The sequence below is a fragment of the Mizuhopecten yessoensis genome, unplaced genomic scaffold (genome assembly GCF_002113885.1).
Source record: "Mizuhopecten yessoensis strain PY_sf001 unplaced genomic scaffold, ASM211388v2 scaffold10175, whole genome shotgun sequence".
In the NCBI taxonomy this organism is placed as follows: domain Eukaryota; kingdom Metazoa; phylum Mollusca; class Bivalvia; order Pectinida; family Pectinidae; genus Mizuhopecten; species Mizuhopecten yessoensis.
Genome location: NW_018408416.1, coordinates 174,871 through 194,328, shown reverse-complemented (window position 1 = coordinate 194,328; position 19,458 = coordinate 174,871). Strand labels below are relative to the sequence as shown.

The following is a 19,458-nucleotide window of genomic DNA, read 5'->3' as shown; positions in this document are numbered from 1 at the left end:
AAGTTGTTACCTTATACCATATACTGGTGGGGGTATAGAACACATGGAAGTTGTTACCTTATACCATATACTGGTGGATAAACGATTCTTACAAACTGTAACTATAGTCTTATAATATAGATCAATTTTAAACGTTTCACCTCCAGGAGAAGTGAAGAAAAACAAATCGGTGTTGATTTTTTTTTAATTCTTGCATTCATATTTGGTTATGTAGTCCAATTATTTCAAAACAAAATTCTAAATAGGCATTAGCACAAAGCGGACATTCTCTCTCTCCGGTGAAAGCTAATTGGAAATCGTGCAAAACTGGTTGAATTCTAAGGACAAAATTGTTTTTTTGTATCATAATAAACGGATTCTGGTTCATGTTGTTTATCAGTTTGTGAATTGTTTTTCTTCAAAACAAAAGCGCAGCTTCCTTCTTCTGGACACAAAGGAAAGATTCAACGTAATGATAGTGTTAACAACCTTTGTATAGTACTATAGTATGTTTAATAAAGTCTATTATCTGCTTATCATTCTTTGTGTTCTACTCAATATACATGTATATGTATAAACATTCTCATGTAACCTAATTCCCCTTTCTATTCTGGAATTACTTCCTTCAAAATAAACGATGTTATGAACCCAATGTTAGTTTGTACATTGTATTGATGTGAGTGATGGTTTAAGGATGTGATAGTGTAAGTTAGGGGTTATTTTATCTGTTAATGTTCATAATAGGCTGGTAGGTTTGTGTTGGTGTTAACTATAAATAGTAATAGGTAAGTGGATTAAGTAGGCGGTAAATGGCGAAGTAAACAGATAAATCTGTATATGCACTTTTTGATATAGATTGAACATAATGGAAGGTTTTTCATTGATATCCATAGAAAATGCTTCACCATATTTACTTCTGTTTCCTGAAAGGCAAAAGCGCACCCTTTGGATAAATTAAAATCTTTAAACGGGATCTTCATCGATTTATTTTTCTCAATGTTTGTATTTCAACGAAATATACTGACAGACCCCAACGACACAATGTTGTTATTGAACACGTTTGAAAAGCCTTTATTCAAAAGGAGGTACGATTTCAATGGCTGTATGGAGAACTATAATAGACATTTAGCGTCACGTGCTTACCAGTATATGTTGCAATTCTGAAGCTGTTCTAGGCAATTAACATTCTAGTTATAATTGTGTTCTTCTCGCCGTCTTTCTCCTTTATCTGACTTCCATAACCAGAGTTGTGTTTTGTAAGTCGCATCAATTTTAGACCAGTTGACGGTCCTTTTCTTTTTAACGCTGCTGTCGGGTAATACATAGAGGCTAAGAATAGAAATACACAAGCAAATTCGTGGAATTTATATCCCCCGCTTGCACGACATATTGTAGCTAGGTAACATTATTGAGGTTAGGTTTAAACATGTGAGTATCGACCTGTTGAGACATAATGTATAGCTTGAAACTTAAAGAAGAAAAAACAACCTATACTTCCTTGATTATCCGTAAATACGCACAAATCACATCGATTGGAAAACTTAGCATGAGTCGGATGTGCATATGGAATTTTGTTGAAAGATCTGATCAATATCTACAGCAATAATCACACAAAAACCGAAGAGGGTACGAGATAGGTGGAAAGACAGGAGTACAAATCATTGCAGATAATGACGTTATTCAAGGGGCTATAACTCCGCCAAATAAAGTCCCCTGAAAGTGGTCATCGAACTCAGCCGAGCCCCTTAGGCATTCAACCCTGTGACAAAGTTTGAAGAAAATCGGTTAACATTTGTTGTAGTGATTGCACGGAAACGAAACGCTGCATATAATGACGTTTTTCGTTATTCAAGGGGCCATAACTCCGCCAAATGAGGTTCGCTGAAAGTGGTCATTAAATTTGGCCGAGCACTGAGGGCATTTAACCATGTGAGCAAGTTTGGAGAAAATCTGCTTCATTTGTTGTAGTTATTGCACGGAAACGAAGCGTGACAGACAGACAGACAGACAGTCAGAGAGGCGGACAAACCCAAATTAACATCACCCGTTTCGGTGATAGCGGGGGATAAAACAAGTAACCAGGGTAACAAATTGGAGAATATCAGAGCAGTTTCTGCTATATACATTGATTAAGAAGATTTGGATAAACATGACATTTATCATTTCTTTCTTTGGAAAAAAATTCTCTCCGAGCCATGTCTTAGATATATATAATTTTAAGAGTGTTGATTTAGTAGAGTTAAGATGAAAATAGATATATGACATAGCTCATTTGTACTCTCTACCACGTGTAATTACATTAGTATTGCAGGGAACCATAAGAAGTCACATATCAAACATTTCGACTTGATATAGGAGATAGGAAGGTGCTTCGTGTCTCGCGTATATGACTCGTATCGCGGACCATTATTATCTAATCACTTCCAAACCCCATTTCATTCCATTGGTATTGAATAGAGACAACTTGTTTGACTTGTATGTGGTATTCATAGAATAATTAGACAGTTTTATGTTTAGGGCTCTGGAGTCTCAATGGCTTTAAAATCAAAAGAGCTATGTGTATTAATGAAACGTTATATCAGGACAAACATCATAGCACTGCCCGAACCACTATGTCGGTATGCCTCTGTGGATTGACTTCCAATTTGTGATATCATAATGATGTTTGCATTAAACTGCTGAAATAATATGTTGACATGTCTATAGGGATGTTTCGAAAATGGTAGCCAGTTGTCTCTTGTCTGACAGACATGGATGTAAATACCGAGAAACAATCATAAACATACTGTTTTTTCCAGAACGTTGTATGCCTGAAATATGTTCATAGTTTTTACTACTGATATACGCAGTTAGTCCGATTTTCAAAATTCCACAAATACACTGTCCTCAATGAGTTTCAGAAATTTGATAAACTCCCATCTCACTTTACATATGCAGCGCAATATATATAATGCTCGAGAACAAAGTAGCTTGATATATTTGCGTTTTTCATTATCGGTAGGCACTAGATTAAAAATCTGTCGTTCCTGGATTCGACTCCAGGTGGAAGCACTATTATGCCAACGTGTACTCACAGGGACAAACATCCGCACTGTCACCCTTACTCTAGGGTCACCTAATGCCACCCCTACAATACATATTGTTTACAGTGAACTGAAATAAGACCATCTCATCTTGATTGTGGTGTATATTCTTTTCCAGAATAAGGTTCTATTCTTATCTTAAGAATGTAATTTATCTCGTAATTCATGAATATTTAAATGAACAAGGGGAGGTAACTCTCGTAGCCAGACGTGGCTGAGATTAAACTAGAATACATTTTCACTGTTCAAGAAATCAAATTTGTGCCTATGGTATCTTGCATAACCAACAAAGTGTATCTAGATACATAATGTACAATGTTTCTGACTTATATATGTCCAGAATATGTCACACTAGTATTGTACAAATTTGAACATGACGATTAGTACAAAAGCTAGATGAGGTCAAAACAAAAGATTGCTAATGAAATAAATAATCTTATATCTAAATGATATCGAAACAGTTCACGGTCTTGAAAGTTATCTTTCTCGCTTGTTACTAGCTGTATTGCGCGTTGTTGTGTTACGTAACCTTTTAAGTATGATGTATTGTACATGTATGAACGCCATGCCCTATAACTTGTTATCCCATTTCACTGTCACTCTATCGTATAACGTTGATGATGTTCTGATATCGTATTTGATGAAATACCGTGGTTACCATTGGAATGTGTAATACTATACAGATCAAAGAAAACAAACTCCATATTGTGAATTTCAATATTGTAATTTAAACATAGTTCAAAAGTTCAATTATGAAAAACTGATGAAGTCCGTCTGATCTCTTCATTTGTTAAGATGGGATCTTCATTCAACTTCATCAACATAAACTCGCCACACCATTAATGCACAAAGTCAGTCAGATATATTTTCATTTGTAGAAAAAGTTATCTTCATTCAACTTTGTAAGTGTTCGAATCTGCAACTCACTCACTCTGCATTCCCATATAATAAAGTCAATCAGATATATATTCTTTTGTGGAAAATTAATCTTCATTCAACTTTGTAAGTTTTCGAGTTTGCAACTCACTCATTCTGCTCTGCATGCCCATATCATAAAGTCAATCAGATATATATTCTTTTGTGGAAAATTGATCTTCATTCAACTTTGTAAGTTTTCGAGTTTGCAACTCACTCATTCTGCTCTGCATGCCCTTATCATAAAGTCAATCAGATATATTTTCTTTTGTGGAAAATTAATCTTCATTCAACTTTGTAAGTTTTCGAGTTTGCAACTCACTCATTCTGCTCTGCATGCCCATGTTATAAAGTCAATCAGATATATTTTCTTTGGTGGAAAATTAATCTTCATTCAACTTTGTAATCATCTGCATTGCAACTCAATGTTCCTACATGATAATAATGATAATATACAATTTATATATGGCGCACTATATTATTTGTAAAACAATACAGTACGGCGCTCTATAGTACACACAGTGTACAAATAGTGCTCACTGTGGTGGAACACATCAACACTACAATCATAACCATAACACATACATGTATACAAAATCACATAAAGTCAATCAAATTCTATTTCATTTGGAGAAATAGAATCATCATACAACTTTATTTCATGATTTACATTTTTCAGAATAAATATCAAATCAGCAGCAAAAAACTAGTTGATTTAAGACAAAAATCATACATTTCCTTAATACCTAAAGCATTTACGAATAACGAAAATAAAAGACAAAGCTATTCCGTATGGAATCAACGAACAGGAAAACACAATGACTCAATGCAGTAGACACAAAACAAAAAAACAGAGGTACCCTGTACATTACAAATGAATCCAACAGACAAAAGTACCTTTCAAAGTACACACACAACAAACAGGCAAAATTACTCGATTCAGTCCATCCAGAAGTAGCAGACAAAAATACCCTATAACGTACACCCAAAACAAGTAGACTCTGCTTAGTACTGTTCACCTCAATCTAAATAGAAGAATTTCATCATGAAACAGAGGTTTAATCACTCGTTCACACAATATATATCAGTATAACTGCGACGTCACAGATCATTATGATACGTACAAGCCTCCTTATTACCCTTATTTAATAAAACCCTTCAGATTGCATTCTAGGAGAGAATGGAATCGTCATACAGGTTGACGGAGGTTGACAGAGGATACACGTTGATACACATACATATAACTACAGAGGATACACGTTGATACACGTACATATAACTACAGATGATTAACGCTGATACACGTACTCGTAACGTCAGAGGACAAACGCTGATACACGTAACTAAAGAGGATTAACGCCGATACACGTACTCCTAACTACAGAGGATTAACGCTGATACACGTACTCGTAACTACAGAAGATTAACGCTGATACACGTACTCGTAACTACAGAAGATTAACGCTGATACACGTACTCGTAACTACAGAAGATTAACGCTGATACACGTACTCGTAACTACAGAAGATTAACGCTGATACACGTACTCGTAACTACAGAAGATTAACGCTGATACACGTACTCGTAACTACAGAAGATTAACGCTGATACACGTACTCGTAACTACAGAGAATAAACGCTGATACACGTACTCGTAACTAAAGAGGTTAACGTCGATACACGTACTCGTAACTAAAGAGGATTAACGCCGATACACGAACTCCTAACTACAGAGGATAAATGCCGATACACGTACTCGTAACTAAAGAGAATTAACGCTGATACACGTACTCGTAAAAAAAGAGAATTAACAACGAAACACGTACTCGTTACTACAGAGTATTAACGCTGATACACGTACTCGTACATGTAACTAAAGAAGATTAACGCTGATACACGTACTCGTAAATAAAGAGAATTAACAACGAAACACGTACTCGTAACTACAGAGGATTAACGCCGATACACGTACTCGTAACTACAGAGGATAAACGCTGATACACGTACTCGTAACTAAAGAGGTTAACGTCGATACACGTACTCGTAACTAAAGAGGATTAACGCTGATACACGTACTCGTAAATAAAGAGAATTAACAACGAAACACGTACTCGTAACTACAGAGGATTAACGCCGATACACGTACTCGTAACTAAAGAGGATTAACGCCGATACACGTACTCGTAACTAAAGAGGATTAACGCTGATACACGTACTCGTAAATAAAGAGAATTAACAACGAAACACGTACTCGTTACTACAGAGGATTAACGCTGATACACGTACTCGTACATGTAACTAAAGAAGATTAACGCTGATACACGTACTCGTTAATAAAGAGGATTAATGCTGATACACGTACTCGTAACTAAAGAGGATTAACGCCAATACACGTACTCCTAACTACAGAGGATAAACGCCGAATCACGTACTCGTAACTACAGAGGATTAACGCTGATACAAGTACTCGTAACTACAGAGGATAAACGCTGATACACGTACTCGTAACTAAAGATGATACACGCTGATACAGGTACTCGTAACTAAAGAAGATTAACGCTGATACACGTACTCGTAAATACAGAGAATTAACGCTGATACACGTACTCGTAACTACAAAGGATAAACGCCGATGCACGTACTGGTTCATGTAACTAAAGAAGATTAACGCTGATACACGTACTCGTAACAACAGAGGATTAACACGTATAGGGGAGTCAATATCAATCCTATGCAACTTATTCAAACGATCTTGTTTGTCTCTCATTTTCTCCCTTTTTCAACATCCCTGACCTGACTAAATCCTGACCAGAAACCACCTAAGATGATGCCTGTTTTTTCTGTCCAAAAAATGTAATTTACCTTTTACAAATAAAGTCCCAACATATCTATAAATACTCAACTGAAAAAAGGGTTCTGATCTAACAGGAACAGAAATCATAGTACTATAATGGATGGAAATATAAATCAATTAAATATTGTAAAACGTTAATGACATTTACTACGTAACACAAGTATTAATGAGACTATTTAGGTTACTGCTCTGATGTGTGTTTTAATAAACCTGTTATCAGTCATAATTGTATTTGGAAATGATGGAGAGAAATGTTTTTAAAAAATATTACTGTAAACATATTTTGATTATAATTTGACTTTTATCAAGGGAGGTAATCTGCTTGTCATTTATTCAAGATGAATCTTTATCTACATCGCTGTGGAGGCAAATGAATACAAGATATCATAGACGTTTCTCTGACAGATATTTACAATCGTTATACTGTCTGTGCAATCAGTGACCAACGTAACGGTAGTTACTGAACAATTAATACAGGCATACTATTATTTCAAACAAATTGTTTGAGTTCGCATTTTATCACTAAATGTTTCTGTAGGAGTTAAACTAATTTCAGTTCCTGAATAATGGCAAACTAGCTAATTTATGTAATTTTGATAAATAAAAATAATTCCACTTCTGAGTTATGGCAAATACTAGCATATACATGTAATTTTGATAAATAAGAAATTGTAGAGCTGCATATTTGCATTCACAAAATGTAAGAGGTATTCCTATGTTATTATATGGCAAAAAACGTCATGTTACTTTGCTGAACTCTTATTTAAACCATAATTTGTGTAAAAAAAACACGTAATATTATTATATATTAACCACTAAATACACGCAATGTTATTATATATCAACATAAACTAAACATTATGTTAATATATGGAACACAACATTCATGTAATGTTATTACATACTTACGCTTATTATCTCATGCTACCATATATTAACACAATCTAGACGTAGTGTTACTAAAATGTTGTATGAACACTAACTAGATCTATGTTACTTTATATTAACACACTCTAGATGTAATGTTACTATATACTAACACTAACTAGATCTATGCTACAATACATTAACACACTCTAGACGTAATGTTACTATATACTAACACGGACTAGATCTATGTTACTATATATTAACACATTCTAGACGTAATGTTACTATATACTTACACGTACTAGATCTATGTTACTATATATTACACACTCTAGATGTAATGTTACTATATACTTACACGTACTAGATCTATGTTACTATATATTACACACTCTAGATGTAATGTTACTATATACTTACACGTACTAGATCTATGTTACTATATATTGCACATTCTAGATGTAATGTTACTATATATACTAACACGAACTAGATCTACGTTACTATATATTAACACATTCTATATGTAATGTTACTATATATTTACACGTACTAGATCTATGTTACTATATATTACACACTCTAGATGTAATGTTACTATATACTAACACGTACTAGATCTATGTTACTATATATTAACACATTCTAGACGTAATGTTACTATATACGTACACGTACTAGATCTAAGTTACTATATATTACACACTCTAGACGTAATGTTACTATATACTAACACGTACTAGATCTATGTTACTATATATTCACACATTCTAGACGTAATGTTACTATATACTAACACGTACTATATCTATGTTACTATATATAACACACTCTAGATGTAATGTTACTATATACTAACACGTACTAGATCTATGTTATTATATATTAACACATTCTAGATGTAATGTTACTATATACTTACACGTACTAGATCTATGTTACTATATATTATCACACTCTAGACGTAAGGTTACTATATACTAACACGTACTAGATCTATGTTATTATATATTAACACATTCTAGATGTAATGTTACTATATACTTACACGTACTAGATCTATGTTACTATATATTATCACACTCTAGACGTAAGGTTACTATATACTAACACGTACTAGATCTATGTTATTATATATTAACACATTCTAGATGTAATGTTACTATATATTTACACGTACTAGATCTATGTTACTATATATTACACACTCCAGATATGTTACTATATACTTACACGTACTAGATCTATGTTACTATATATTAACACACTCTAGACGTAAGGTTACTATATACTAACACGTACTAGATCTATGTTATTATATATTAACACATTCTAGATGTAATGTTACTATATACTTACACGTACTAGATCTATGTTACTATATATTAACACACTCTAGACGTAATGTTACTATATACTAACACGTACTTGATCTATGTTACTATAAATTAACACATTCTAGACGTAATGTTACTATATATACTAATACGAACTAGATATACGTTACTTTATATTAACACGTTATATGTAATGTTACTATATATACTAACACGAACTAGATCTATGTTACTATATATTAACACACTCTAGACGTAATGTTACTATATACTAACACGTACTTGATCTATGTTACTATATATTAACACATTCTAGACGTAATGTTACTATATATACTAACACGAACTAGATATACGTTACTTTATATTAACACGTTCTAGATGTAATGTTACTATATATACTAACACGAACTAGATGTACGTTACTATATATTAACACTCTAGACGTAATTTTACTATATACTTACACGTACTAGATCTATGTTATTATATACTAACACAAACTATATATATGTTACACTATATACTAACACTATATTTAGTTATGATACATGATACTAACCCACTCTTTACGTGTCGATAACTGGCAACGAAATAATATCAGTGATACCCTAAAGCAGGATATGGATTGGCAAGTGTGGCAAGAAAGCACATTATGTTTCTTACTCTAAGGAGTATTACAAAATTTTAGTAAAGAAGAAGAAACTAAGAAAGCAGTATGACTTAGCAAAATGAACACTATCTCCTCAGGTATACCATACAAAAAATAAAACCATCGCCGCTCTAGTTAGTGAAGAAATACCAGACTTTGAAATATAAGTGACAGTAATATGTCATTTTGTCTATAAGAATATTCTAACTCCATACAATAGGGGTAAAACAAACAGAGTAACGTTTGCTACTGTTATAATGCTGTCATTTGTAAGGATGTACGTGTAAAGAGTGATGATTTAATGTTAGATTCTAAACAACATTCATTATTGATAGCATTAAATTAATTTTAAGTTTGGTATGATCATCTTAAAATCTTTTGACTAGTGATATTGATACTTTAATGGTAAACTGATGTTTCATTTTAATATAAGATGACGAAACAAATAAAAGTTTCATGTAAAATGTAATATTATTTAAACTGGCATGACTGTATCGGCCTTTGAAGTGAGCAGTGGATACAGGGAACATTCCTCACTACTAACTTAACTTAAAGTGTTAAGCTTTCCGTAAATATCAATATGCGGGGACAGAAACTGTAACGTGTCATAACAAAACAAATAAATAACATCACGTTGAAACAAATACAATGAAATAAATACAATTAACAAATGACGTCGGACTGATGGCGGCTATTGAACCTTTGATATGGGTTTGGTTTTAGGTTTACCGTAACCCCCGAAGATATGCTCGCCATATTCTCTGTCTGGTCTGTCCAAGGTGCTATGTAGCCAATCAAACAGATAGGAGTTGAAACCGAAGTTTACATGGAAATACCTGAAATAAAATTTGACATGTCATTTCGTGTCTTGTTTTTTGCATGATGGCGGAAAGGATTGAATATAACTGTAGTATAACTTCATTTCCTTATTATTGTTACTCATCATCTGTCCGAAGAATTCTTTTTTAGATATGTGTATCACGACAATTGATGAAAATTAAATCCGAAATACAATTAAAGCCATGTTGGATATGATATTTGATCTACTGACATTAATAACAGTAAAAATTATGATGAGGATGAGTGTTATGTATCCGAATATAAGACAGAAACTTGACATTATATCCCCTGTTACCTCAACCCTTCACCCCTTTCGCATCAACAAAAAGACCCATAGTACTAAACATTACAGCTGATCGAATCAAAATCTTATTTAAAATAAGCCTCATGGAGATGGAGATATTTCTCAAATCATTAAGAATGTCATTGTCTCCCTAAGATTGTCCCTCATATGCTTTAACTCAATAAAACAATTGATGCATGTGTGCTACTCAATAGTTGGAAACAAGCTAATAAGAACGTAGCTCTCGGGCGCCGAAAGCGCCCAAGCGAAGCTCTTTAATGGTAACACATGCGTGCGTAAACAGAGTTGCTTCCCCTTACTACACGTTGCCTTTAATTATTAGACGTCCAGTGGTGAAACCGGAAGTGTATCCTTGAAGCAATGACAATTGTGTTTCAATCCATACATGAATTTCTGCATAGAGTGAAAACAATCTTCATGTTTTATTACTTGTTTATTTTGATAAAAACTAATATACATTGTGAGTGAAAAAAATGTCTATCACATAAAAGATACTACATGTAACTTCGTTTAGAGATTGTCATACTAAGACGTCAAAAGCACGTCACAACCCATCGGCCTTCATCGGTTATTTCCGGAAGGATGAAAAATAACCGGGAAATCCTGGAACTGATGTCCGTTGCAATTATCTCTTTGTCGGTGTTTCAAGACTTTTTATTTCTGTTTTTGCCACATGCACAAAAAGTAAAAATGCGGATATTTTCTGAAGATCCTTTTTGTTATCAACCCGGTTCTGTTAATATTTTTACTGGGAGATATCTTAAAAAAGAGCCGGTATTAAACCAATAGGTCAACGTGTACATTTATTTTTCATCATCTTTTGATTTCCATTTGATGAGAATATGAACGAAATAATTAACATTTTTGAAAGTCTGTTTATAGTCTTTACATTATTTATTTATGCATCACCACTCATAAAAGAAACAATGGAAAATGCATATATGTCGAAATCAACAATAATTCTGCAGACATTCAGCAACGTATTACTTTTTTACAACGCGTGCCGATATCTAACTAGTTACAGACAGAAACTGTTTAATTTTATTTGGCATCATTACCTGTCAAACCTCGGTGACAGTTACAAAATTTGAAATTCAATCCAGTGTTTTAGGATAGAAGGGTAATTGAGACTACCTATCGATATAACGACAATCTCAGTTACATCAAAGTATTACAATGTTTTCTTTTTTTCAATTTTAATTTTTGCAACTTACATCTCTATACATTTTCTTTGACTAGTCGTCAAATATGTAACATGCACTTTTTTCTATAGAAATTACCAAACAGTTTTTCCCCAGCTAATCTCAATCATTCTTTTTGTGCCCTGACGGAAGCGCGCAGAGGATTTAATTCCTAATATGGGAGGAAGTTGGAGTATCCTGAGAAAACCTGCGTGGACGGGCAGGTGACCGGAATTGAATCCGGCCATATTGGTGAAGACGAGCGCACTATCAACTGCGCCACCCAACCCATCATATACGTAACGCACAAGAACAAATATCTACTTTAGCTTTGACTGGAAGACAACTGCGTCATTGATGCAAAAATTGTATTGTGGATACATTTTTATCAATCATCAACGATACAAAAAAATCTACATACGGGAGACCAGGGCAAGTTCGGCCACCCCTGATATTTTTGTTTTTGAGCTAATATTAACAACTTTACGAATCTTAGCAGTTTAGTTGGCTGGGCATTCTACGACAAAATGGCAAGGAATACTCTAATGCAAAATTACTAAACAGAAGAAAATTACGTTTGAGAGGGTAGAAAGAAAATCATGATCTCGCTTCTAGTTATGCGAACTTTTTGAAACAGGATTGCTACTTTTTTACGGTCAAACGTGTTACACACCGACAGCTTCAAATGATATACATAGAAGTCAAGCCAATCACTCACTACCATATTGCAGTACGATAAGAATTTATTGAAATATCAATTCGAACCCGAACAGGTTCGGCCAATGATACCTTGGCAAGTTCGGCCCATGTAACACATAAAAAGTCGTAAAATTAGCGGTAAAATCTGACGTTGCATGCTTTATGACTACATAATTAAGCTGATCTTAATGGGGGCCGAACTTACCCGAATGCCTGTCCGAACTTACCCCATGGCGGGGCTCGTTCGGCTATCCGATCTTCCGATAGGAAAGTTAAATCATGTTCAAAATCGGACGCGATGCCATACTTCCCACAACGGACTTAAATAAAAAAAAAAAGGTCGAACTTGCCCCGGTCTCCCCTATTGTTATATCGGTCTTAATCTCATTAGAGTTTGTGTTTTATTGTTATTCCCCGACTTGCCGACTTTAAAAAAGGTTTATCTTATTTCATTTTGAATATTCAGTATTCTGAATCAGTAAATATCAGAGATCAACAAAAGCTACGCTCTTTTAAGGCTTTTCCTTTTCATATTATAAATACCACTTATAAACAAGCTAATATAAATACCAATTATAAACAAGCTAGTATCAATACCACTTATAAACAAGCTCATATAAATACCACTTATAAACAAGTTAATATAAATACCACTTATAAACAAGCTAATATAAATACCATTTATAAACAAGCTCATATAAATACAACTTATACACAAGCTCATATAAATACCACTTAAAAACAAGCTTATATAAATACCACTTATAAACAAGCTCATATAAATACCACTCATACACAAACTAGTATCAATACCACTTATAAATAAGCTAATATAAATACCACTTATAAACAAGCTCATATAAATACCACTTATAAACAAGCTAATATAAATACCACTTATAAACAAGCTAGTATCAATACCACTTTTAAACAAGCTTATATAAATACCATTTATAAACCAGCTAATATAATTACCACTTATAAACAATCTTATATAAATACCACTTATAAATAAGCTCATATAAATACACCTTATAAACAAGTTAATATAAATACCACTTATAAATAAGCTCATATAAATACCACTTATAAACAAGCAAATATAAATACCACTTGTAAACAAGCTCATATAAATACCACTTATAAACAAGCTAATATAAATACCACTTATAAAGGAAATTGTTCGTCCAATGATGTCACTAATTATAGACCAGTAACTTCACGATAGCAAGCTTATGTATAATAAAAAAATATTGAAATTAAATAAAACAGAAACTGTTTCACTGTCCAAACAAATAAGTATTTCTATACTTCCTTAAAAGACAAAGGTTTTACCAAACTAGACAAAGGATCCTGAAAGCGTTGGAATGAACGATGACTTACTTATGGTGGTTGTCATGGAACTGGGAGGGCGGTTGCCAAGGCCAAAAAGCGTCCATCTTGACTCCCGAGTGGTCCATCAGTCCGTAGTAGTAGGTATACAGTAGGACGGGAACATAGACAGCTGGAACACGAACAGCAACTGGTTGTTAAACGGTCAGGTATGGCGGCTAGGTCGAGTATGACGGACAAGGCAATGTCAATACAACGGAAGCCATTACAGAGATGGACGATCACTTACTATAGTTAAGTCTCTTCTGTCACCATATCACGATTCATCATATAGTATTTAAAATTCGAAAGCACACCGAGATATATATTTATAACATCTTTTTTAAATTCTACGTCGTCTGTACTTAATCCCTACAACTACCAAAATGTGAACATGGCCTTCCCGCCTTTCAGTTCGATTGTCAAGAGATTCGTAGGATCCTCTGTCACTTTTTAAAAATCTAACTGTCACGTTATTATTTTGATTATATTTTTTAACAATTAGTCACCATTAATTAACAATAACGCTTTGATACAAATTAATTCATTAAACTAAGGGGGAGAGGTTCAATCTCACATTCAACATCTACTTAATGAAACGGAGTAATCATTACAAGTCTTTAACCGCGCCATAAGTGAGTTTAGCGAGATAATGCTAGGGTCCAGGAAAACATACCGAGGTGAATGGATGTAGTTATCGACAAGGGAGAAGAATGACGCAAGAAGATATGTGAATAAAGGGATGTTCGACTCAAAGTTACCAGGACTGAAAGAATCTACAGTGAAAAACAAGAACGTAAAGGAGCGAGACAAGTCAAGAAATCCGTTTAGGTAGAAATTAACTCATTTTCGATCATCCAGGGGTTACGCTCACTTACGCTCTATGCTCAGATTGAAGCTGACTACGAAACCTAAATTTACTACAAGAAGAAAAGACATAAAAGGAGTTTACAATATCGCAATGAAATTTGAGGAAGACTCTTGCCCTAGTCAACACAAGAGCGTAGAGGCGATATCAGATGGTCGAGAAATAATAAAGGCTGTCGCTATTACTACCCGAATTACACTCGGGGCATCTTCACTGGAAAGCGGTTTATTTTATTCAATTGTATTTCATCGACGCATTGGTCGATTAAATGCAGTTAAATTAACAGATTGCGACTAATAACATTAAAATGTAATTAGAGGATTAGTAAATAATTAAAAATATAACAATTTAATTATATATGCATTATTGTATTAATTTGTGTATTCAACCGTTAATCATTTATGCTGGATATATTTATAATACCCCGTCCATGAAGTGACCGGTTCAGATTGCAAGCCAAGTAATATACAACATGGCAGCACATTACGTTCACTTTGCTGGAAGGAGACGAATCTTTTGAAATAATACAGTGGTTATTTCCTGTTATTTCCTGTCGCTTTGCTGGGCAAACCTCACTTTTGGCCTTAATGTTGAGCGTTCGCCCAGGTGAGGAAGGCAATGAGTTCTGTTCCCAGGCCAGGACATACCAAAGTCCTTAAAAATGGTAGTTGTTATTCCCTGCTTAACATTCAGCATTAAGGGGAATGGCAACAACTGGTTCACCCGTTATCAGTATAATGTGACCGGGCAGAATGCTGTGATTGATGCCTTCGGCATGGTATTTCAGTGAGATAGCACTATAAAGTCGGCATCAGATCCACGCTATCACAAGAAGGCAAGCACACCAAATTACCCTGTCTCCTGCATACACACACGCAAAAACGCATACACTGCAGACATGGAGGCAAGTCCTTAAATGACCTTAGCTGTTAATAGGACGTTAAACAAAACTAAACCAAACCAAACCTTTAAACAACCTCTTCAGGAATCGCCCTTGGTGATGATATTTGACGAGTAGCATTCTTGGATAGAGTAGTATAACATTTCATATAGTCTGGAACATTTTTATATGGAAATATTTGCAAAAGTGTTTTTATCTACCTGAAACCCCTTCAATATTGGCCCTGCTCCCTAACCATTGGCCTTTTAATATTTACCCCCTTCATGTTAACACTGACTCATACCAATTAGCCCTCTAACTCCCTAGTTGTTGTTCCTCTTAACTATTAGCCGTTGTTGCCAAATACATAATAACCCCCTACTTAATGTCCCATATAGTTGTAGCCCCCACATGTAAGCTCCTGTACTTGTTGACCCCTGTAATTATTAACCCCCTAGCCTAATTACCACATCCCTGTTCTGACAGCTCTACATGCAAAATAGCCCCTGAACCCATTGCCCCTCCTATGTTTTAACCTTCTGCCCATTATGTTTATCAGGACTGCACCCGCAAGCTTAAACACCAACAACAATGAGCCTCCTTTCCATAAGCCCACACCTGTTAGCCCCCTACCGGTAAACCCAAACCATTACTGCCTCACATTAACACTCATATGGATGTGCTTCCTACCTGTTAGCCCTCTAGCTATTAGCCCACTTACTAATAAACCCCTAATTGGTGCCCCCCACCCCAACCCAGCAGTTAGCTCCATTCTAATAACCTCCTTCTTGTTACCCCCTCTAAGTTGTAGCCCCTACATGTAAGCCCATGTATTTGTTAACCCCTTTACATATTAGCCCCCTAACCTAATTACCACGTTCCTAGTCTGACAGCTCTCCAATAACCTCTGGACCCAGTGGCCCTCCTATATTCTAGCTCTTTGCCCATTATCTTTCTCACCACCGCTCCATCCGCAAGCTTTTACACCCACAACAACGAGCCTCTTTTCCAGAAGCCCACACCTGTTAGCCTCATATTTGTAGCCCCCTTCCTGTAAACCCCTAACCATTACTGCCTCATATTAACACTCATATTGATGTGCTTCCTACCTGTTAGCCCTCTAGCTATCAGCCCACCACTTCCCGATAACTCCCTAATTATTGCTCCCCTCCCAAGTTGTTAGCTCCATCCTATTAACCTCCTTCTTGTTACCTCCTAGTTGTAGCCCTCACCTATGTTATACCCTACTTTATCCCAACTAAATGTTTACCGCCCCCCCCCTCCCCCCTTCTTGTTTGCCCCTACTTATAAGTTTCCTGCTGTTGTCCTCATTTCTTGTGGTTTCATTAGTGCTTGTGTTGATGTCGTCATGTGGTGGTGTGGTTCCTGGTGGTGCATCTCTTCTAGCAATGGTGTTCTCTTACCAGTGGTGGTGTGCCCCCTGCTGATGGTGTCAGATCCTTCCAGGTGTTTTTGTCCTTCCTAGTGTTTGTGTCAATCCTTGCTGTGGAATCCTTTAGTTTTGGTGTTGGTGGTGTCCATCCTACTGTTGTCTTCACTTCTTGTGGTTTTGTCGGTACTTGTTGTAATGTTCTTCCATGTGGTGGTGTTGTTCCTGGTGGTTGCAGCGCGCCTGGCATAGCATGGTGTCCTTACCAGAAGTGGTGTCATTTAAGGTGGTGGGGTCCCTTCTACGGCTATTTTCAGTCCTGTTGTGGGACCCAAACAGGACTGATGCCACCACTAGGACGGACAGCATCACCAGGAAGGATGTCATCACCAGGAATAATACAGTATAATCCAACCTTGAGAGATTCCACCATCACCAGGATCATCAACAGTTGTATCCTTCCTGGTGACTTGCCTTTACCCAATTTCAAGGTCAGAAATGTGATTGCCAATGATACTCAATAAAGGTGAGCAATTCAGACAAATTTGACAACTTGTTTTTTAGCTTGCCAGTTGAGCTTATAGTATGGTGTGTTGTCCATCGTCCGTCCGTCGTCCGTTAACTTTTTCTTTGAATATCTTTAGAACTGAAAGACCTAGGGCCATGATATTTGGCAAATGGGTACCTGGGATAGAGTGCTATAAGTCTCATCAAATAAACAACCTTACTTTACTTTCAAGGTCACAGGGGTTAGATATGTAAAATCCTTTGAACTTCTTTTGAATAACAAGGAGGTTCACAGTAATAATACTTGGCCAGTAGGTACCTGGCATGTAGTGCTATAAAGTTTTCTTAAAAAATGACATTGACCCACTTTAAACATCACAAGGGTCAAATGTTTTTAAAACTTTTAAAGATCTTCTTCAGAATAACCAGAAGTTCCAGAATACTGTTACTTGGCCAGAAGGTACCCGAGACAGAGCGATATAAAATTCCTCAAATAAATGACCTCAACCTACTTTCAAGGTCACAGGGGTTAAACGTGTTATAAACGTTTAAACATCTTCTTTTGAATAACCAAGAGGTCTAGAGCAATGATATTCAGCCTATAGGTACCTGGACATAGTGATATAAAGTTTTCTCAAATAAAGACCTTGATCTACTTTCAAGGTCAAATGGGTCAAATATGTAAATATCTTCTCCCCTGCAGGTGGGGGATCGGGAAAAGAATACATCTGCTGTTACCCGGACCACTGCATGTATCGTACGAGGCGACTAACGTGGGAACCCCCTGCGGAATTGGGGATTCACTTTTATTTCCTCTATTTGGGGACACAAAAGCGACAAAATAAATCTGCTACACCCAATGCAACATTTGGGATCTTTATCTTTCTTTCTATTTCTAACTAACTTTTATTTCCTTGCGCCTTGCTTGGCAAACCTCACCCTTGGCCTTAATAATGAGCGTTCGTCCAGGTGAGGAAGGCAATGAGTTCTGTCCCAAGGCCGGGACATACCAAAGTCCAGAAAATGGTGTTTGTTATTCTCTGCTTATCATTCAGCATTTAGGGGAATGGCAACAACTGGTTCACCCGTTATCAGTATAATGTGACCGGGCAGAATGCTGTGCTTGGTGCCTTCAGCATGTATTTCAGTGAGATAGCACTATAAAGTCGGCATCAGATCCACGCTATCACAAGGACGTAAGCACACCAAATTACCCTGTCTCCTGCATACAAACAAGCAAGCACGCCTTAAATGACCTTAGCTGTTAATAGGACGTTAAACAAAATTAAACCAAACTAAACCAAACCTTTAAACAACTTTCTCAGGAATCGCCCTTGTTGATGATATTTGACGAGTAGCATTCTTGGATAGAGTAGTATAAAATTTCATACAGTCCTACTTGATTTGAAACAGCATTCTATTACTTCCATGATTGTATCAAATATACTGAAGATCGTGTTGTACTTTTCAGAATATTTTCCATGACACTCACAACCATTTATCATTAGATAATGATAATGGTTGTGAGAGATGTGATGAAAAAGAAAACAAACATATTCTCTTATCTATATCCCATTCCATCTTAAGTTCTAGGAGATTCAGGACATTTAACTTCAAATTTGAATGAAATTTAAATTATATTTTTTTACAATTCATTAACATTTTTTCCCCCTCAATGTGATTCTTCTGATTTCCATAATTGGTACATGAATATTTATATTAATATTT

General features: G+C 35.4%; 1 protein-coding gene across 2 annotated transcripts in view; it reads right to left on the bottom strand.

The window, feature by feature from the left end:
* Positions 1–9,139: 9,139 nt before the first annotated feature.
* LOC110459659 (delta(7)-sterol 5(6)-desaturase erg32-like) overlaps positions 9,140–19,458 on the bottom strand; it is a 26,914-nt gene continuing 16,595 nt past the window's right edge. The window contains exons 5-6 of one of the 2 annotated variants that reach the window (XM_021512016.1): positions 14,098–14,218; positions 9,140–10,526 (exon numbers count right to left, since the gene is read on the bottom strand). In XM_021512016.1, coding sequence (XP_021367691.1) covers positions 10,382–10,526; positions 14,098–14,218 — 266 coding nt within the window. In that variant the 3' untranslated portion in view covers positions 9,140–10,381. Of the gene's footprint in view, positions 10,527–14,097; positions 14,219–19,458 lie in introns of those variants that run through there. The other variant, XR_002463916.1, reaches the window with a different exon arrangement.